Below are 21,688 nucleotides of genomic sequence, written 5' to 3' on the forward strand. Positions count from 1 at the left end.
TTCCATTCCTTTGAGTGTCATCGGGAACGTTAGGAGCTTTTTCATCCTCGTGCCTCTGCCCAGCTTGGACATATGCCAACTGATGGGAAGTCTTGCTTTTGCTGCTGTTGGGCCTCGCCCTTCAGCTGGAGAGAATGTACTCAGCCGGACCCGTGGCGTGCAATGGGAGCGGGGCTTGGCTTTGTGGCACTGTCATTTCAGGCGCTGTTGGGGCGCAGTTGTGCGGACTTTCTTGTCATGCTTTGACTCTGTGGCCGTTGCTGCCACTCACCTGCAGTTCCGGCTGTAGGAAGCTTCGAAGGAAGGTTTTCCCTGGCAGGGTCTGGAGAAAGGTTTCAGATCGCGGGTTGCCCCTTGCTACGGACCAAAGCTCTGGGCTTCTCCTGGGTTCTCCCAGCGTTGCCGTGAGCGTTGCTCTCCAGCTTTCCACGCGCTGCTGGGAAGCAAGCCGATGTTTTGGCAGCAGTGTGTGTGCTGCGCCTGCTTCCTTTGTGGTCACGACCCTTCCCGGGGTTTGGTTTCTCTACAAGTGCACCGAGTCCAACACCAACTGCAGCTTCAGCCACCCCCAGCACAACAGTTCCCATCACCGCTACAGCCAGGCAGCCAGCAGCAATTACCGCCACGCCCATACCCAGCCCAGCCATCACAAGCGAACTCACACCATCAGTCACCGCCCCAGTAACTTCAGCCTCTCCAGGTATTTAGCAGACCAGCACTCTCTGCTGTTGCTTTGCCACGGGAGAAATGAAAGGCTGTCGACCACTAAAGGCATGTCATCTCCACAGCAGATACTGAGCTGGCAGGAGGTCTTCCTTGTGCTGGTTTGGAGCTCTGTCCTTCTGCTGGAGAGAAGATTCCCAGAAGGACCCGTTGTGCGAGATTAGAGTAGGCCTTGATTTAGAGTACCATCATTTTAGGCATTGTCTGGGTGGGGCTGTGCAGAATTCCTTCCCTCTCTCCTCCTGCTTTCCCTCTGTCAGTGCTAATGTTTGCCTGTGGTTACAGACCTAGGACGGAAGGATTCCCCTGGCAGGCTTTGGGGAACAGTTTCACTCTGCAGGCTGCCACTTGCTGTGCACTGTGGTCTTTGGCTGCCGAGATCCACTAGTACTCTGGGAAGCTCTTCACCAGGCTGACGTTGCACCAAAGGGAAAGGAGACGACCATCAGGCAGGAACATGTTCCTGTGCACGCTTCCTTCCCAGACCACAGCTTCCCCTCTCACTTCTTACGCCAGAGATAGCAAGGTGTTCTAAGTAACAGGGCAGAGATAGAAAGCCTCACAGAGCCTTACTCCTCCTCGTGTCTTACCTGTTGGTAGGTATTTTTGATTTAAGTGAGAAGCACGTTACAGCAGCATCCCTAGTCTCTTTGCTAGGAAGGGATTGTCATGACCCTGTCTGTGCACTCGTTTGGAACTAGTCTGCTTTCCAGGGCCGGAAAGGAAGGCCTAGTGACGTAGGCCTTTACTGTGGTAAGGGAGGGCTGACCGCTATAGGTTTGCGGCAGCTGCCTAATGCGTAACTTCTGTTTGATGCATATTGTGTCCCACTCATGCGACTTGCACCTTTGTCTGTTTTCTCTGTCCCTGCTGTTTCTAACAGCCCCAACTTCGTCCACAACGACCACAGTGTCCTCTCCACCTGTATCGACAACCACTGCCAGGCCAACACCATCGGAGCCTCCCAGCAGCAGCAGCACCACCACCACCGCAATGCCCCCCAGCAGCACCACCAGCAGCACCCTGGGGACAACGACGGCTGTTCCTGGCACGTCGACGTCCACCCCGACTACCGCAAGCACGTTCCCAACACCAATAATAATCACCAAAACGCCGCCTCCTCCGTCTTCAGCACCACTAAGTAATTCTCTGGCTGTGTTGCCATTTGTTGCCTTGCTATGGGAGAAATCAAGGTTTATTGGCAGCTTAACGTGTGTCTTCAGTTTTGTACTCTGAGGGAGTGCAGTTGATGTGTATTTCCAAAAAAATCATGGAACAGTTTGGGTTGGAAGGGACCTTTGTAAAGATCATTGAGTCCAACCCCGCTGCTGTGGGCAGGGACATCTTTCACTACGTCGGGTTGCTCAGAGCCCCATTCAGCCCGACCTTGAACGGTTCCAGTGCTCGGGCATCCACAACTTCTCTGGGAAAGCTGTTCCAGTGTCTCACCGGCCTCATCAAAAAACATTTCTTCCTTATGTCCAATGTAAACTTAGCCTCTTTCAGTTTAAAACCGTTGCCCCTTGTCCTGTAACGACAGGCCTTGGTAGAAAGCCTCTCTCTGTCTTTCTTCTAAGCCCCCCTTATATATTGAAAGGCCGCAGTAAGGTCTTCCCAGAGCCTTCTCTTCTCCTGGCTGAACAACCCCAGCTCTCTCAGCCTCTCTTCCTAGGGGAGGTGTTCTAGCCCTCTGATCATTTCTGTGGCCTTCCTCTGGACCCGCTCAAACTGGTTCACGTCTTTCTTGTACTGGGGACCCCAGAGCTGGATGCAGTCCTCCAGGTGGGGTCTCACGACAGCGGAGTAGAGTGGGTCCTGTACTGCGCTCTCCGTTTAGGAAGGGGAGTGCACGACATGTTTCTGCTTCTCGATTCCATTCCTTTGAGTGTCATCGGGAACGTTAGGAGCTTTTTCATCCTCGTGCCTCTGCCCAGCTTGGACAGATGCCGAACTGACGGGAAGTCTTGCTTTTGCTGCTGTTGGGCCTCGCCCTTCAGCTGGAGAGAATGTACTCAGCCGGACCCATGGCGTGCAATGGGAGCAGGGCTTGGCTTTGTGGCACTGTCATTTCAGGCGCTGTTTGGGTGCAGTTGTGCAGCTAAATTAATTATTAATTAATTTTATTTATTAATTTTATTTGACGGACTGTGTGTGAACTGTGGTGGCATAAGCAGCGTATCTTACTTGCTGCTATCCTCCAGCAGTATGACTGCACTCTTATTATGTACGCACTGCTTCTCTGTCTACCTTGTGTCTCTTACATCATGCTGTAAAAGCACAAACTGATCGCTCTGAGGCTGGCTTCTGAGTATCATGAACAATTTATAAAATGTTCATCAGAAAGTATTTTAAAGGTGTCTGCTTTAGGGCCCAGAATTATAACTGGCTTGGTTATGCGAGAAGGAGAAAAGCAGAAAAGTGAATTTTGGGTTCGTAAAATGCCATAATAACTTGTGGTTGAGTGGTCTTACAGGCCTGGGGGTTAGGTATGGATCACACATTGCTCCAGCCACTGTTCAGTTTCAGTAGATTCAAATGACTCTGAGCATAATCAGTGCTGGTATGAACATGCCACATGTAGCACATGTATCAGTGGTCTAGCCATAGAATATAGCATGACCGCAATACAGAATTAAGCAATGAGTTCATTGATCAACTCAATGAATTCCCCTGGATTTAGGACTGCTGAACTCTTCTCTGCAGTATAAAGTTTTAACACTACAGACAGCTGTTCCTTCCAACAGTGATCATTGATAAAGTGTTTACATCAGTGCTTCCCATCCAAGATATAAGAGATTTTTCTAGTAATCCCCTTGTTATGCAAAAGCCATTAATTAAAGAGTTTCTGCTTTATTCCTGTCTAAATACCCTATGCTTAGGTTGTTGAATATCATTTGCATATTAGAAAATGAAATTAAGTTAATAGGAAATGCAATTTGACTACTTAAAATAAAATACTGTGTTTTCTCCCTGTCTTATAGAGGGTACAACACCTGAAACAGGAGCAACGATGAGTACTACAGTTCCTCCTTCAGCCACCCCACTGCCAACAACTAGAATTACAGAAATAGAAAGTACGGTGTCTACCATAGGCACCACTATTCAACAGTCAACATCACTCCTATCAACAAGCCCAGTGACAGTCAGCACTTCTGGAGTCACTGAAATAGGATCAACCACCAAAACCACCACTTCAGGCCCCACACCCTCAGGACCCACTCCCCACAGCACTACGATAGTAATGGAAACTAGTAGCCCAATGACAACCACTTCAACTCACACTGCTCCTACAAGATCAACTGCCATCGCCACCACCACAACTTCGGGACCATCCTCCCTAGCATCTACCGCTAGCACTATTGTATCTCTGCCATCAGTATCAACCAGCACTGCGTCAGCCACTACCTCTGGTACAACTCCAACAGAATCTTTTACCACCACTTCAGGAACAACCTCTAGTAATTTTACCACAATGACTGCAACCATGACAACCTCCAAAATTGTTTCCCCTGGCTCAACTAGTACTTCTGGGCCAACTGCAACATCAAGTGCAGTCACCATTGTAGGAAGTTCTACGTACAGTATGGTTACTCCACTCAATGCTTCAAGTTCAACTACAAGTCCACCACCAACCACTCCTGGAAGAAATTGTTCTATTTTACCTAATGAATCTTATGCAGTGAGTAGATTTCATGAGATTTTTTAGCATTCTGCTTTGGATGGAGGCTAGGCACATAGTTTCGATGTTAGTAACATACAGAATAGGTATTAATCTGGATAGAAAAGGAGGTATTAATCTGGATAGAAATGAAGTATCAGTCCATTCTACTTCTTTCTGTTTTCTTGGGTATCAGCATGACTTCCAATGATATTTGGTTTGATGGCTTATATACTGCTATTCGTTCTTCAAGTATAGTTTTAAAAAAGCTTTCTTCAAGGAGTTAGATTACAGCTCGATGTTTCTCTTTATTGTAGGATAGCTGTGATGAAGAGGTAGCCAAGGGCTAAGTGGTGCTAAACTATCTTTTCCGTTTCTGCTTTTGAATAGGTCCAGAGTGGGGAAAAGTTGTTTGTGTATTTACAGTGCAGCCCAACAAGAAACCAGAGGCGTGAACTAGTCTGAGTTCGGAATGAGTCATACCTGGTCATAGTCTGCTTTCAGGAGAGGACTGTGAAACAGATCACCACATTCAAATACTCATGAAATTTGACTCAGGGTCCTGAGTTTTTTGGAACCCTCCACCTTTGACACAGAGAAGCTAATGTCTTGTACATTTCTAAGCCTCCTCACAGCTTAGATGTCTACCAAGTTGCTCAGTAGATCTGCAGGGATAAAAAATATACATGGCTGAAAAACTGGTGGAAGATAGATAGAAAAAATGCATACAATCACAATGCATGCACATAATCACCTTAGACATTACTCCCCAAATAGCTGGTGTTCATTGTAGCTTTAGCTGCTAATCTGTTCTAGGCATTCATGGAAGGGGATTGATCATATATTGATCACTGATATTGATCAGTGTCTTTCACTGTCAATTAGAGAAGGAGTCTAGGTGAGGAGATTAGAACAGACATCTAACTTTCAGATACCTGAAACTAAAAAAGGCAATTCCCACTTCAGGTTACTGGCTTGACTTTTATAAGTAATGTTTTTCACTTAGCAGCTCTCAGTAGTGCTAGCTCACCTTGCAGGCCTTGATGGTGCTGACTGCTGCGCTTCCCATTTTCAGACTTCTGGTGGGGAAAAAGTTATCAATAAACATACGGCATTTTAAAACGATGTGAAAGATATTCAGGCATAATTGTTGTCAGTCTGACTGCTTCATAACGTTTCTCTCTCTCTCTCTTTCCCCTCCCCCCCTCTTTTCAAACACAGCCAGGTGAGTCATGGTTGCTCTGTGACTGCACTAAGGCAATATGTATAGAAGACAATATAATCCAGGTGGTTCCCATAATCTGTAATCCACCTCCTAAACCTACATGTGCCAATGGGCTTTCTCCTGTGCAAGTCCTTGATGAGGATAAATGCTGTTGGCACTGGGAATGTGATTGTAAGTATATATTTTGTTGCATATTTTATCTCCTATGGAAACAATACTAATATCAAGAGCAACAATATTTACCAGAGGACAAGCATTGCACAAGACTGGGACCCTCAGACTTCTATTGTTGGTCTTTTTGGAGGGCTTCATTGGCTCTTTTTAGCTAATCAGGGGCTTTTACTTAATTTGCCATCATTTCTACATAACTATTGTGTCAATAGAATAAATTGGTCTCCCGAGGCAGGATTTAAATGTCCAGATACAGCCATCTATAGGCTAGAAGCCTACATATAAGTTACTTGTTCAAACTATCAGTAAAGGTATATCTAGGGTGCAGTTAATCCTCTTGTCACTTGTCTATCAGAAATAAGTCAGATGATGAACTGTGCCCTGAAAGTGCCTATTTTTCTCTTTTATTGATGAGTTCTAGATAATGAGCTCATGCATTGACATATGCACTTTTTTTAGAAATTTAAATGCTTACAGTTAGATGAGATGAATCCCACACCTACAGATTTTGTTTGTAGTCTGGTCTGATTCTGTATGTTGCCATAAGAAGCTAACCTAGCTACCTCTTTTTGTAGGCTACTGCACTGGCTGGGGAGACCCACATTACATGACTTTTGATGGACTGTACTACAGCTATCAAGGGAATTGTACATACGTCCTTGTGGAAGAGATTTATAAGAAAGTTGACAACTTTGGTGTCTACATTGATAACTACCATTGTAATACACGGGATGTAGTCTCCTGTCCTCGAACACTCATTGTGAGACATGAGACTCAGGAAGTGCGCATAGCAACAGTCAAACCAAATACTCTACAAGTAGAGGTATTGGAGAATGTTACCTTTGATTTCTTGATTAAAATATTAATACAGCATCAACCTGATATTTATACTCACAATGTTAGGAAAAAAATTAAAAAGGAATCTGTGTTTTAGATTTAATATCAGTTTGGATTATAAAGTAGGACTGCTTTGAAGGACTGCTTTTTTGACTCTGAATACGGGGAAAAATTTCTACAACTTCTTCCCTTTTTTATCTCAAATATTTGCAGTGCCTTATGCCTAAATACACAAATATGGACAAATTGCTAAGAGTTAAGGATATAAAATAAATTCATTTATAATTAATATTAATGTAACAAAGGAGAAGAATAAATGTTGAATGGGAGGATACAATGAAAACTAGCCATAACAATAAAATACTGGGCTTAAACATTTTTGAAAAGTACCATTACTAGCGTTGATTGGTGTCACTTTTTTTAATTTTTCAGAATAGGGGCTCTTATGTGTTTATTTCATTGACAAACATGATGCCCCAGCTTTGGGGCTTCAAAATTGGGTGAGAAGTGTTTGTTTTTAGGTTTTCATGGGGTTTGTTTGGTTTATTTTTGTACATTACTGTGTAGGAGTATTAGAAGTTAGGTTGCAGCGTATTGTTGAAAATTTGCTTTTTTTTCTCCAAAGCAAGGAAATCTACCATTGCTCAGTAAAACTAGTAGTGTTAGTTCCATAGGTATATCATGGCTACTGTATTTAAATAAATAACAAAGATTTTGGCTTATTTCTTTCATTTAATTTTCCTACGAGCATGTTGCCTTTATGCCAAGAAAGTTAAAACTGTGTACACTAGGAATTTAGGAGAATTTTATATTGCACTTTCATGGGGTGTCTTCAATGCCATAGTAACTCCAATAAATCTGTTCAGTGTTAGAATTTAGCTGTTTTGTTTAAACTGAATTTTAGCGTAGTTTATCCGTGGCTGATAGACCTTTTCTTTGTCTCAGAGACGAAAAGTTTGACTTTCCAGTAACATAAAAGGAAACACAGGGACACTTGTTACAAACTAAAAGCACATTATTTGCCTTTACATTTTATCCCCAATGCAAAGTAATGAACAGTCAATTGTTTTCTAAAGTCAAACTAAATATATGTCTCTTTTCTGTTTTCTTTTATTTATTAGGTGACAGTAAACAAACAGCCAGTGGCTTTGCCTTATAAAAAATTTGGCTTGAGCATCTATGAGTCAGGCATAAATCGTGTAGTGGAAATTCCTGAACTAGGTATGAATGTGACCTACAATGGCTTATCCTTTTCTATCAGAATGCCCTACAGCCAGTTTGGCAACAACACGCATGGACAGTGTGGTAAGGCTTACTTTTGTAATTTTTGTACTCTCAGAAAACCAAAACAGTTAAATGACAGCCCTGCCACAAAGGTGAATGGAATTTGATAACAAATCTGTGAGTGAATTCTTTCTTCCCTTACCACTTTTAGGTACTTGCAATAACAACACAGCAGATGACTGCATGTTGCCGAATGGAAACATTGCAGAAAACTGTGAAACCATGGCAGATCATTGGCAAGTTGTTGATCCCTCCAAACCACAGTGCTCTCCAGGCCTAATTCCTACAAAAGCACCTAGCACAACCCCAAAGCAGCCTTGCAAAGAATCTTCCATCTGCGAGCTTCTTTTGGGAAGGTAGACATTCCTCTGGGGTTTATAAGCCTTTGATCTTCAAATTACATGGCAATTTTAGGATTCATTTCTCAATAAAAAGTGTTTCTAACTATTGCTCCATTTCTTGTAGCTTTGTGGGTTGCTTCCATTCCTTTTACTGTTTCTAGATGTCATTCTTTGCTGATAGTTGTCTTCCAACTCTCTGGCTGCTACGTTAACTTTTCTCGATGTTCTGATGTTCTTCTACACTCTCTGCCCTCCACTGTCCTATGCTCTTGCCTTTTCCCACACTCACTTAGCAGAAAACAGAGTAACTAATAATGATAAATGTTTCTATTTCTAGTCTGTTCAAGCCGTGCCATGGCTTTGTCCAGCCTGAAAAGTACTATGCAGCCTGCGTTTTTGATAGTTGTGTGCTTCCCAACTTAGACCTGGAATGCTCAAGTCTGCAGATCTATGCTGCCACCTGTGCTGATCAAGGTGTATGCATTGACTGGAGAAGACATACCAATGGTGTTTGCTGTAAGTATCTGGCCATTTATCTTGAACTGTTAGGGAAGCTTATATGGAACCGTTTCAGCAATAATGTCCTAATGGTAAGTCATATTGCTTTCTGAGCAATGAAGACACCAATAAATCACACCAGCTGCTTTCCTTAAGTAATTTTACAGGTAACATTTTTAACATTGAAAATGATAAATGAGCCTGCAAAAATATACATTTATTGAATGTGCCAGAAACATCTATATCAGTAGATACTTTTTTGTACACAGGCAGTTTTGTCTTTTGCAGGCATCAGCAGATCGCTCTGTATTTAGTGACATATGCATTCATTTTCAGCTGTAGTAGGAAGAGGACAGAGGGTAGGAATACATGGCCCTTTGAAAACTTGTCCAAAAGAGACTGAAATTATGAAAAAAACTGTAATCAAGATGTAGACTCTTGGCTTTATCTCCTTAATGTGAAGTATGGTGCTATATCTCTATGGCTAAATTGCATAAAGTAATTCCATTCAGAGACATGAGTCTGATATCTGTTTTTTTTTTCTCTTTGCTTCTCAAGATTGTCAAAGATACATAGGAAAATGAGTAGTCAGTGTTTAATTTCTTGGCATAAGGTCACGGGGCTTTTATATGATCTTGTTACTGAGCTCTTCCTCCTTTTTATTCTCCCATTCCAGCTTATAAATGCCCCTCAGATAAAGAATACAGAGCATGTGGTCCTATTAAAGAGATAACCTGCAAATCAAGGTAAATAATTCCTTCACTGTTATTTGTAGTTCATACAACTGTTCAGTCATATGTAATGTATAGGTGGATGAGAGAAATCAACCTCCTGTCATGTCTTAAATTGACTGTCAAATTTGGTACCACTGTTCTCTTGATCCTAAATCTGGGTGCCTGTACTGTTTATGTTGTTTGGCTATACCAAACATGAACACTGACAATCCCTAAATCTCAAATGTGCAGATCGTTTGTCACTGTATCTTCAGTGTAAGGTTATTTGGCATAATCTTTCACTGCATGCCTATGACAGTAATGGTGTTCCTCTGAACATTTTGTCTCATACAGTCAACAAAACGAAACTTCAACTAAACAAGTGGAAGGCTGTTTCTGTCCTAATGGAACAATGCTGTATGACTCTGGTGTGGATGTCTGTGTGAAAACCTGTGGTGAGTTTTACTGCTTCACTTGGATGCATGTTTGTTTTTACTCTTTGTTGTTTTCTTCTCATGTATGCAACATAGATCTGTCTGCATGCGGTACTTATACAACATATAGTAGAGATATCTACTGTTATATGAGAGGTAATGGAAGTTTATTTTGCTATTGTCACAGGCTGTGTTGGAGTGGATAAAAACCCAAGAGAGGTATGCTGCCATATGCTTTTGTATTTCAAGTAGAGGCTGGGGGTGGGGAGAGGGGAGTGGTCTCCACTGGTGCAGTCTTGTTTTGTGGTCTCACAACTTTTCATTCCTGTTTTTACTTCTGTTCTTTGTAATTGGTAACCATGCAATCACTCACTTTATTTTCTTTAATGACAGTTTGGGGAAAAGTTTACCGTAAACTGTCAGGACTGTATTTGCCTGGAAGGTGGAAGTGGCATTGCATGTGAGCCTCATGAATGTGCCAAACAAAATAAGACCAGTTGTGATGGAGAAGGCTTCTATGAGGTCAATGAAGTCAATTCTGAAGACTCCTGCTGTCCCATTGTCACCTGCAGTGAGTTTATACTTTTGTTTCTAGTCTTTCTATGCCTTTTAGGAATAGAAAGGAAAAGAGAACTGAACTAGTTTAGCACCAGAGGCCTGCAGCAGGGAGTCACAAAATAGTATCTTTCCTCATGCTTTTTAACACCAGCTTGCTCAATGTTAGGGAAAATATGTTTTAATATTGCAATAACTCAGCATAACTGAATTTACAATTATGGGACTCAACATAACTGAATCTATAGTTCTTGAGTTCAGGACCACATTTTATTCAAGTGAAATGCAGACATATTATGGAATTCTATGTGGGTTTTCGTTTTGCGGCAGTTGCCTACAACCTTAGAGAGAGTAACAGTTGTCCACTACTTCTCTGCAAAGACTTGTGATGCTTTTTTAACACTTGGTGATTACACAGTAGAAAAAGTTTCATGAACTAGTGCAGTCCCCCAATCCGAAGTCTGGATTCACTAACAAAAATGTGTTCTCTTTCTGCAATTTGTTTCTTTGGAGAGGATCTGGACTGTTTCCTAGCAATGGAAAGTCTATCCTAAATGCTTTGATAGATGCCTATTTCTAGTAGCCATGATTTAGTGTACTTTCTGGCTTATTCCTTTTTTTTCAGAATGCAATACAAGCTTATGCACAGCTAAAGTCCCCAAGTGTACACTGGGATATGAAGTTCATTCTCATATTCCTAGTGGTCAGTGCTGTCCTGTGTACCAGTGTGGTAAGTCCCTTGGAAATATATTACGATGATTAGCATTATATATTACATAATTTAGCATCTGTCCTGGTTTCAGCTGGGATAGAGTTCATTTTCTTCCTAGTAGCTGGTATAGTGCTGTGTTTTGGTATGTATGAGAATAATGTTAACACACTGATGTTTTAGTTGTTGCTAAGTAGTGTTTACACTAGTCAAGGACTTTTTAGCTTCCCATGCTCTGCCTGGTGCACAAGAAGCTGGGAGGGGGCACAGCCAGGACAGCTGACCCAGACTGGCCAAAGGGCTATTCCATACCATATGATGTCATGCTCAGTATATAAACTGGGGGGAGTTGGCTGGGGGGCAGCGATCGCTGCTCGGGGACGTGCTGGGCATCAGTCGGTGGGTGGTGAGCAATTGTATAATGTATCACTTTGTATATTTTATTATTTGTATATTATTATTATTGTATATTATTATTATTACTACTACTACTACTACTACTGTTACTACTATTTTATTTTACTTCAATTACTAAACTGTTCTTATCTCAACCCATGAGTTTTCTCACTTTCACGCTTTCAATTCTCTCCCCCATCCCACCGGAGGGGAGGAGTGAGCGAGCGGCTGTGTGGTGCTTAGTTGCTGGCTGGGGTTAAACCACGACAGCATCACACTTAGTAAGACTGTATGCAATAGCCTATTGAAAGAGATAATAAACACAGTCAGATTCTACAAATTGGCTACTATTAACATTGGTTACTACTGCTATGGTTATGACGAACAACTATGAAATCAGATATAGGTCAGGTGGCTCAAGTTCAACTTTCCTGGTTTTAAGTACATGTAAGAACAGCTACAGAATTAACTGGGACTGTGGTCTCAGCTTAATCTAGCAAAATGTCCCTGTAAGCATTCCCAACAGAAGACAGCTTTACAAAGTCTGCTTTGTTCTTGGTAATTGAAACAAGGAACTATTTGTACCTGTTAAGTGGACATTCTTGGCTGTGAACTGGGCTGCGTATATTGGACCAACTCTTCCTCCCTTTCTGCACATGCAGTATTTGTTCTTGTACTTTTTATATGTCATATCTGCCACCAGAAATGGGGAATAGCCAATATATCTGACCGTATGCATTGTGATTCACTGTGGAAGAAATGAGTTTGACTAAAGTGGGGTGAAGACTTTTTTTTTCCCCGCTGTGTAACGACCTAACTCTTTGCTTGTTAACAGTTCCCAAGAGGGTTTGTGTACATCAGAATGCTGAGTTCTTGGTAAGTTCCTATTTCAACAGTCTTCTGAAAATGCTTAAAAGACCAGTTAGTATACTTTATCAGAAGTGCTGTAAGGAGGTTTATCGAGTACAATCAATATTTTAGAAATTTTCAAATTCCCATTAGGGGTTCATCAATTTCACAAAGACTAAATCATTTCTGAAAAGATTGCTGTGTATGAAAGAGACTGAAGAGTTGTTCGTATGTCAGTATCAGAGAGAGATTTGGGGTTAGAGTTAAGTGTGCATGCATTTTGAAAAGTCAGTCCACGTTTACTGTCAGTGCATTATTGCAGTTTTAAGACTCTGCTTTCAAAAATGAAAAGATTTGTAAATAGGTATTATTCTAAACAGACTTAGATTCTTAATGAATTCTGTTGGGTCTAGTAATTGTTTTATTGCAGATATTTGTATGGCACCTGTCCTTTTAATATCTGAGTTTATCATTGCTATATAGGACTTTATTAAAGACACACGTTAAATTAAATTCAGTATTTAAAATGTTGTCTTCATAAATGGCCAGCCAAATAGCTATCCAATAGTATTTATGATTGTTTCCTTTTCCATCACTTGGTTTACAGATCTTTTAGAAATTAAGAAATGTCTGTCACACATGTCATATCTAATTAATATATGAACCTTTTTTTTTCTTAAAATTTATAGCCTAATTCCTCAGTCTTTGTTGATAAGTGTCAGAATTGTTTCTGCACTAATGAAGTTAATGTCAGCACTCAACTGAATATCATCTCATGTGAACATATTCCGTGCAACACGTACTGTGAACCAGTAAGTGACAAACCTAAAACAAACATAACCCCCCTCCAAAATACCCATGTACGTGAAAAGCAGTTTGATCAATGAGTGGTATAAGCAAAGGACAGGGAGCAGAAATCAAGGGTCCAACTACAGTGCAGATGCCAACTGTCCTTGAGCAATCTATTGCTTGAAGCTTGGCTGTGTAACTTACAGTATTCAGTTCACGTTGGGAGGATTAGCTGGGAAATTTCTGTAGAGCACTTAATGGAGTAATATTTAATTATTAGGCATATTTATTATAGTGCTTTAATTTATTCCATCTATAGCCTGCTTTTATTACTTGTCTTCCATTGGGTTGGAACACAGAAAAGCACAGACAGGCACAAATCTAGAATGCACTTCAAAGCATTATCAATTAATGGTTTAGTATGTTTTCATTTATTTCTCAAAAATGCATCTATCATCATAGTACTTTCATTTTTAATTAATTTTAATATCTAGGGATATGAACGTCAACCCGTGAAAGGTGAATGTTGTGGAAGATGTGTACAGACTAAGTGTGTTATACATAGAGCAAACAATTCTGACCTCATCTTGAGTGTAAGTATGTTCTACCTCTTACGTCTCTACCAAATTTGTAAAGTTCCCCTTTCAGAGAGGGAACGTCTCCTTCTCAGAGATAAGGTTTAGTGTAAGTTTGCACCTGAAAGGTCAGAGACTCACCTAAAGCAAAACCTATCTACAATTTTTTGGCCTGAAGGAAGGACTCATGAAATCAAATTTTCTGGAAGGCTCTTCCTGGAATGACAAATCCAATACCATTGGAAGGCTTTTTCTTGCAATGTCTGGAAGCTTGGGCTTTTCTATATTATTTGATTTCTGTGTACTGAAAAACACTAGTAAAGCCTGCATGTGAAACAATTTTATTGCCCTTGTAGGGTGAAAGTTCAGGGTTGTTCTTAATTACCACATAACAGTTTAGCTTTCCCTAGGCAAAATCCATTGACATGGATGAATTTGTTAATAACTCTAATGTACTTTACATACTTCAGAGGGATTTTTGTTTTCCAAGGGAAATCCCATGTAAAATGGAAGATTCTCTCCATGTGTGGCATACTGCAATACATGTAATAATCTGTATCCAAAACAGCTGTTAACCTAAAAATAATTAACTGGGAAACAAGAGGAAAGTCATTGTCAGAGGACAGGAAAATTTCTGTGTGAGTTCCCTTCAGCTTTCCTTATTACATTTTGTATTTCACTTGCAGCCTGGAGAGTTTAAAAATGATCCTTACAACAACTGCACCGTTTATAGCTGTGTAAATATCCAGAACCATCTTATCTCTTCCACATCTGAGATTAGCTGCCCAGCATTCAATGAGGAGAGCTGCAAACCTGTAAGTAAATATGGAAAACTTACCCCTACTCAATGCATAGATTACTTCAGTTTAGTTCAGCCATCTAACTAGTAACAAAAGTCAAATTAAGCTCTGATGACCTTTCACCAAAGTTTTTCAGTTCCAAGGGCAAAACTTCCTGCTGCATCCATGCACAGACCTATAGAGTGTATAAAATAAGATATCTGGGTGAGAATTCAAGGCTTATAACTGGCAGCTGTATCTCAGAAGCCAAAACACTGGTCAGCACTGAGATATAAAGTCCTTGCTGACTGCTTTGTGTGGGGCCCTGTTTGAACAAGAGCCGTGTTTTCTTGAATGCTACAGAAACAATCAATCAGCTGTTCAGTCAGTAGGCTGCCAGTAACACCATGCATACTCTCCATGGAAATATAGAAGTCTGAGAAAACCCTTTTTGGAATTGTTTCTGAGGAAAAATTGCATGATGTTAACTGTAGAATTCCTTCAAAGCATTATCTTTATTTCCACAATCCTTTGTAAATTGATAGATTTCAAGTCTGGAAGAGACCATTATCTTTGTTTATTCAGAACAATGCTACAGTTTTTGCTGGTTATTTCCAACCATTGAGGAATTACTCTCCTCAGTTATTGTCCTAAAAGCCTCTTTAATACAGAGAAAGAAAATAATATTATTTTTCCTGTTTCTTTGTTCTTTTAGGGTACCATTGCATTCTTACCTAACGGTTGTTGCAAAACCTGTAAGTATGCCACTGTACCTGAATCAACAATACAGAGAATGAATTTTCTTCTTAAATCAACCCATTTTGCAGCCATAGAGCCTGATATGTTTGTATTTAAATAGATACTTTCATATTTATATTTGTTATTCCAAGCATTCACTGTCCGATCTCTCTGGGGAAGTTTAAACTGAAGTAGAAAGACCACTTAAGACAATTCTTTGAATGCACTAGTGAAGTGAATTGCAAGGAACTTCTGGAGCTATTTCAGTGAAAGTATCTTCTGATCTTTCCCTATAGGTGCACCTCTGGATAGTCCCACACCATGCTCTGTCCGTCAAATGAAAGACTTTATCGTCTATAAGGGCTGCCGTTCTGTGGACAGAGTTGTCATGACTGAATGTGAAGGAACATGTGGAACCTTCTCGCTGTAAGTAAACTGATAGGACAATGAGATTTGAATTCTCCTGGCACTGAGCTTGTTTATATAAAAGGAACAATAAATAGGTAGACTACAGAATGGTAGAAAACCTGAAACTATCAGCTCCCCAAATCATGGGCACAAAATCATGAGATCCGTGACTGAACAGTTGATTCATCTTAATACAAAGCAGAAAAGTGTATTAAATTGTCTTGGGATTCAGACAGCTATGATAAGGTCTATTCATACATTAAGAGCTGGCTTGTCTGTCATTTATGTCAGACCACCTTGGCTAGAAATCATCACAAAAGGCATGGATTATTTCCTGTAAAGGGAATGAGCCCAGAGAGCAGCCAGACCTGATGCTGAAAAGCTGCTTCTCAATAATTAACATCTAGAATGAAATACACATACATCTTTTAAAGGAAGATTCAAACATGCACAATTTTTATACAGTAAAGAAATTAGAAAACAAATGCTTTAGGGGTAGTGTTAGGAGAGTAGTTTCACTGTATATTTTTCTCTGAAATGAGAGAATCTACAAGAAAGTGGCTATAAGAAAGTGGCTAGTAGGACACCTGGTACTGAGCTATTAAACCACTGGAAAAACATAATTCTAACTCCCCAAAGAAACTGTCATCTGCTGTGTATCACTGAATATGCCACAAGGCACCTTACATGGGAGAAAACTGATCTTTTGTCTCAGATTGAACCCCGATTACCTGGTGGGTTTATGAGTATTTTGAAATACCTTATAAACTAGAGTCTTGCTGTGGTTGCCTCTGCACACAAATAGAAGAAAAAGATGGCTCTTGACAGTTTATAGTCTGATAATGACAGATTCTACAGGTTAGGAATGGTGCTTGGGAAGCTGATGAACACAAGACTGCAAAAAATATTTTGCTGTGGGACGAGAACAGAAAGAGCTGCTGCTTCCCCTTCCTGTTAACACTGCCTGGTTTGGGATATGCACTTTGATTCACGTGATGCAATTGTAGCCCTTGTAGCCAATTGATTGATGCGATATCATTGTAAATGGCATTGTAGCCACTTGTCTATGCAGTTTTCAAGTCAGGGCTTTGTCTGCCCTTAATTGTTGATCTGGTGTATTTAACATCCATCAGCACTGGGATGATGAGAGGAATCTAAGGAAGCTGAGCTCCTAGAACTCACTGGGTTTTTTACTAGGACTTCAATACTAATTGTTTTACCAGAAAAAAATCTCAGGAAATGCAATGAATTTTAAAAGCATATTCTTATAAGCACTGCTCTGTCAGATGAGCTTAGACACAACTGTGGCTCTTCTACATATTAGTCCAAACTTCTCACAGGAGTTCTGTACGTAATTTCACCCTCTCCTCTGTACACTGGTTTCTGGCACAGAGTAATGTTGCCACTTTCCATGTTAACAGATACTCTGCCGAGGCCAATTCTATGGAGCACAGCTGTTCCTGCTGCAGAGAATCAAGGACTACTGTGAGGGAAGTGGAACTGATATGCCCCACTGGGCATTCAATTTCACATAAGTATATATATGTGGAAAGCTGCAGCTGTCAGGACACTGAATGCAGCAGCTCACAATCCAGCGAGTTGCAGAGCACGGAAGAAAATGACAAGGCGAGCGCTCTGAACCGTATCAAGAGGGCCATCAGCTTAACATCAAAATGAAGTGGAAAAAACCTAGCAGCATTCAACTAAAAGGACTATGCACCATTCTCATCTTCCTTGACTACTTTTGAACTTTGCTTTTCCCAGTTACTGTATCCTGTTTGTTCTCTGATTATTTTTAACAGTGCTCTATTTATTTGTGCACTAAATAAGAACACAAATTTGTATTCTTCCAAGTGCACAGCCTTTTGGGTCCTTTTATAATCAGCTTATTTTCTCTGAATGATTAAAAGCACATTTAAAAAACTGTGGGTTTTGTACTTATTCATGTGCTGTCTTGATGAGCCTGAGTTTTAAAGGAGAAGAAAAGTTCTTTTTCAAGTTATAGGAAGTCAACTGACACATTTCCTAAAATTTGGGGATATCTATTTCTGGCTCCTTAAAAACTGAAATCTTAGAAGGTACTGTTTGGAGGACCCAACATGTAAGGTGGGGCTGAAGTTGATGCTGTCTGCCAGAACAAAGCCAAAGATGAATAATGCATCATGAAGTGATTCAGATGACTTGGAGAAACTTCTAGTTCAGCACCAGATCTCATTTTCACTAAGAAAGTAGTCCCTCAGCTATGAGAATATGAAGTTCATTCACAGTGCTTGAGGGATGTATAGTTAGTACATTAGTAAGAGGTCTCCAAATTCCAGCATTTGCAAAACAGATGCCTATCTCTGAGCTAGTAATCCTAGGCTTCCTCTAGCATTTTCAACATTCATGTGTCTCACAACAAAGGACATATCCAAAGGAGGTTAGCTGAATTGCATTCTAAAGTGCCTGTTTATCTGATCTTGCTGTAAGAGGAGCTGAAGGAGATTAGCTGAGAGATGGACATGTCTCTTGAATCATCTGAAGGGTAATCCACACCTTCTGTTCTGTGTAAAAAATGCTTTTGGTATTATTTTGCCTCTGTTAATAACCACTAATTGTGCTTTACCCTTCTGAGAACTTAAAGTAACTGCTTGAGCCACAGCCAACCTGAATACAAGCATCTTTGCTACCTAAAGAATTGGTGGCACGATTTTGTGCTACTACTAGCTCTGCCAAATGTGTTGCAGCTTAGAATGCAGACACTGGTAAGAATGCACAGAAAATGAAACTCCGGAAGTTTTGCATCTTTAGAGTACTATGATTGGAGAGCTAATTTCTGTGGAGGGGGAGAGGTAGCTGATCTAAGAAGGAAGTTTCCTCAGTATACAAAGCAAGCTCCAGAACTAATGAAACCTGGTTTCTGCTTTAGTATGGGTTTCTAAGAATTTCTGTCTCTAGGTTCATTGTGAGATGTGACTGAGACTTTTCTTCTAGGGCATTTACAAGGTCACTTTCCTCTGTGAATTCTTTGTTGTCTAACAATTTCTGTGCTGACACTACAGCCATACTTTTCCTTGAGTTGTTTGCAAAAACCACTTTTCTCAAAATCTATTGACATTTAGCTGTCTTTGAGATCTTCATTTTTGCAGTTAAATTTGGCAGAAGTCAACAAATAGCTTCTGGACACAAACAGATACAAGGTGTGATCAAATCTGCCTTGTTTCCTATGAAAAGGAGATAAAATATTCCAAGTCAGTAGTGGCATTTTCCTGCACACTATATTTACACTGAAGACTAAAATCTCCCTTGCTTCATTTTTTTTTTTTTTGGCTTGTTCTGTAGTTTGCACGGGCTCTTTCTGTCCCTTCTAGTGATAGGCAAACTACTTCTAAAGAAGGAAGTTAAAAGATCCTCAGTCAATAAGGCTGCAGATTTTGGCTTTGCCACTGCAGGGCAGTCTAGAGCTAAGAATGTAAAATTACTTCAGACACAAAAGAGCAAGCTGCCACCAAAAGAGAGTTTGTACTTCATCAAGTAGAGGGTTTCACTTCTGAGAAGAATGAATGCTGGTATTTCCCCACAGACACTTGTATGCTGTTAGTAAGCACTGAAAAAAAATTCTTCTGACAGGAATTTACATGCATGCACAGGATGGTGTTCCTTACGGTGCTCTGGATTACAGCAGGCTCTTCAGTTTTGGTGCTGGGTTAGTGCTGCCCAGAAGCAGGTTCCCAAGCAGGTGCTGTCAGAGAATTTTTACTTACAAGTGCTTGGCAGTTCCAGGTCAAACTGTACATGTCAAACCTCCACCCCTTTCTGCGCTCTTAGTCACCTTAGAAATTTGCAGTTCAGTTTCCACCTGTATTTCCATTGGAACTGAATGACAAAATTGAACAGATGATTAAACTTTTTCCAGCAGAGAAATCCACAGATAGTCTTTTGGAGAGAAAGACACTTTAACTGTGTATGCCTACAAAGACAGTAACAGTGGCAGTGAGCAGCACTTTTGCTCCTTCCCACAACCCTCTTGGAAGTATATGGAGACCTGTCCTACCTGATCCCATGGAGCATTTTAGTTTCTTAAGCAAGAGCTATTGGGTCTGCAGGTCACAAGCAGAGATTCATCTGGAAAACACAGGGGAAAAACTGAAGAAATCTCTCACAAGGCTATGTCAGCCCTTTAGGGGCTCAGAGGAGACGGTGGAACCTTCTGATCCCATTGTCTCCCAGGCAGGACCTACTGCAAGGGGCACTGACAGCTTCATAAAAAGCATTGGTGCTGGAAGGGAATGGGCTTGACTCCTTCTGTCATCCAAGAATGACTCCATTCACCAGGAATTTCCTTGTCTTCTGGAGTCTAGCAAGAAGGGACCAGTAGCAAGAGCCCCAGCAGAGTTCAGCTGGCTGGCAGAGTGGCTAGAAGACCATCATGTCTCCATGCCCGAGTCCTGTGTTCATCTCCTCTTAGGCTTTCTGTTTTGCCTCCCACTTCCATTGGTAGCAAAGGCTTTCTTTTTGTTTTGTTTCTTTTTCTTCATCTGCAGTTCCTTAACAGTTTTAGTTTTGCCTTGAAAAAGGAGGAAGCCTTCCTGGGAGGCAAGTGGGACTTCTAGCCACATAACCTTTGAAGGCACCAAAAGACAGTGTCCTAGCTCTCCAAGAGCTGCTTGGTTTGGCCTCACTTTGTCACATTGTCCCTAAAGAAGATACGAGCAGAGTTCCTCTAAGCATGGTGTTTCAACATGTCCCTGAGGCCCTCAAAGAAGTGCTTAAACCTGCTTGGACATTCTGGTGAATAAAACCAAACCAAACCAAACCAAAACAAAACAAAACAAAATCATGGCCTTATTGCTGCTTTCCATAAGGGAACAAAGGGCAGATACGGACAGGCTGAAATTCCCTAGTACAGGCTGGAGCTGGGATTTACCTGTAACATGATTATTGTCTTGATTGCCAGAGGTTGTGATTTGGAGTCCTTGCCTCAATTGGAGGCACCTCCAAGGCAGCTGGATGCTCAAGCAAATCCTTCCCAGGCAGCTGCAGTCTTACAGGAAGCTCCTCACAGCATAGAGGTAGCTGTAGAAGACAACTGCCAAATGCTGGAGCAAACCTGAGTAGGTTGGCTGCAGCTCAGAGAGGGGCAGCTGAAGGCCTCCATTGCAGCTCTTGACACACTTGGCCACTCTAATAAGCAAAAAGAAAAAGCTCATTGTCCTATTGCGTTGTGGGCCATTTAGGGGGGATACACACAAGTATTCCCTTAGATGCACCCTGAACCTTCCTTATGGTGTTACATGCTTCCCTGGAAGCAAGGCGATTGTGGTGTGCAACTCACCTGTGGAAGTACATGAGCTTCATTCACAGTTGTAGTCTTCTCCAAGGCAGTTTGAAGCTCAGACAATTTCTTCCTAATTAGCTGGAGATGCACTGGGAACTCAGTGTTGTTCATATGACTCTACAGTAATACAGTGAGAACTTTCATCTAGAGTTAAAAAGGAGTTCTCAGAAGATTTGCTGATAAAGTGACCACAGTTGCTTTATGAACCATTACTGGACAAGTGTTTTGAGAACACCAGGAGCAGAAAAGAAAATGCTTGTTAGCAAATGGAAAAATCACTGCTGCTATCTGAGGTGAGGCAGATGGGATTCGGAAGGGGGGAAAAAGCCACATGGAAACCAAGAAGAACCCTCCCCAAAATAATACAAGGTAGGGATTTCTGATCTAATAACTACCTTGTTTAGTGATGTAACTATGTATTATAACATTATCATTTTGCGCTGTAGGAGAGGAAGGGTAAGATAAATTCTCAATATGTTTACTGTTGGACTGTACCTTGCTAAACCACACTTCACTGAACTAAACACATGCAACTCTGCACATAAGCCCCAATGAAAGGATTTCATCAAAGGCAAAGCCCTAAGTAAATAATCATGTAGTTACTGTGATTGTTATACACTGTTTGAACTTTGCTAAAGCAAACTCAGATACTGGGAAAAGAGGCAGAAATAGACTTGCAAACTCTAAGA

General features: G+C 41.0%; 1 protein-coding gene across 1 annotated transcript in view; it reads left to right on the forward strand.

The window, feature by feature from the left end:
• Positions 1–15,704, forward strand: part of MUC2 (mucin 2, oligomeric mucus/gel-forming) — a gene marked incomplete at both ends in the record, with an annotated part of 93,516 nt that extends 77,812 nt beyond the window's left edge. The window contains 14 exons of the mRNA XM_082317294.1: positions 3,705–4,304; positions 6,353–6,600; positions 7,736–7,919; positions 8,050–8,254; positions 8,577–8,755; positions 9,414–9,483; positions 9,805–9,905; positions 10,327–10,455; positions 11,065–11,169; positions 12,380–12,420; positions 13,083–13,205; positions 14,444–14,572; positions 15,252–15,291; positions 15,571–15,704. Coding sequence (XP_082173420.1) covers positions 3,705–4,304; positions 6,353–6,600; positions 7,736–7,919; positions 8,050–8,254; positions 8,577–8,755; positions 9,414–9,483; positions 9,805–9,905; positions 10,327–10,455; positions 11,065–11,169; positions 12,380–12,420; positions 13,083–13,205; positions 14,444–14,572; positions 15,252–15,291; positions 15,571–15,704 — 2,288 coding nt within the window. The remainder of the gene's footprint in view (positions 1–3,704; positions 4,305–6,352; positions 6,601–7,735; positions 7,920–8,049; positions 8,255–8,576; positions 8,756–9,413; positions 9,484–9,804; positions 9,906–10,326; positions 10,456–11,064; positions 11,170–12,379; positions 12,421–13,082; positions 13,206–14,443; positions 14,573–15,251; positions 15,292–15,570) is intronic.
• Positions 15,705–21,688: the final 5,984 nt, after the last annotated feature.

The sequence above is a fragment of the Platalea leucorodia genome, assembly GCF_965183815.1.
Source record: "Platalea leucorodia genome assembly, chromosome: 7".
Lineage (NCBI taxonomy): Eukaryota > Metazoa > Chordata > Aves > Pelecaniformes > Threskiornithidae > Platalea > Platalea leucorodia.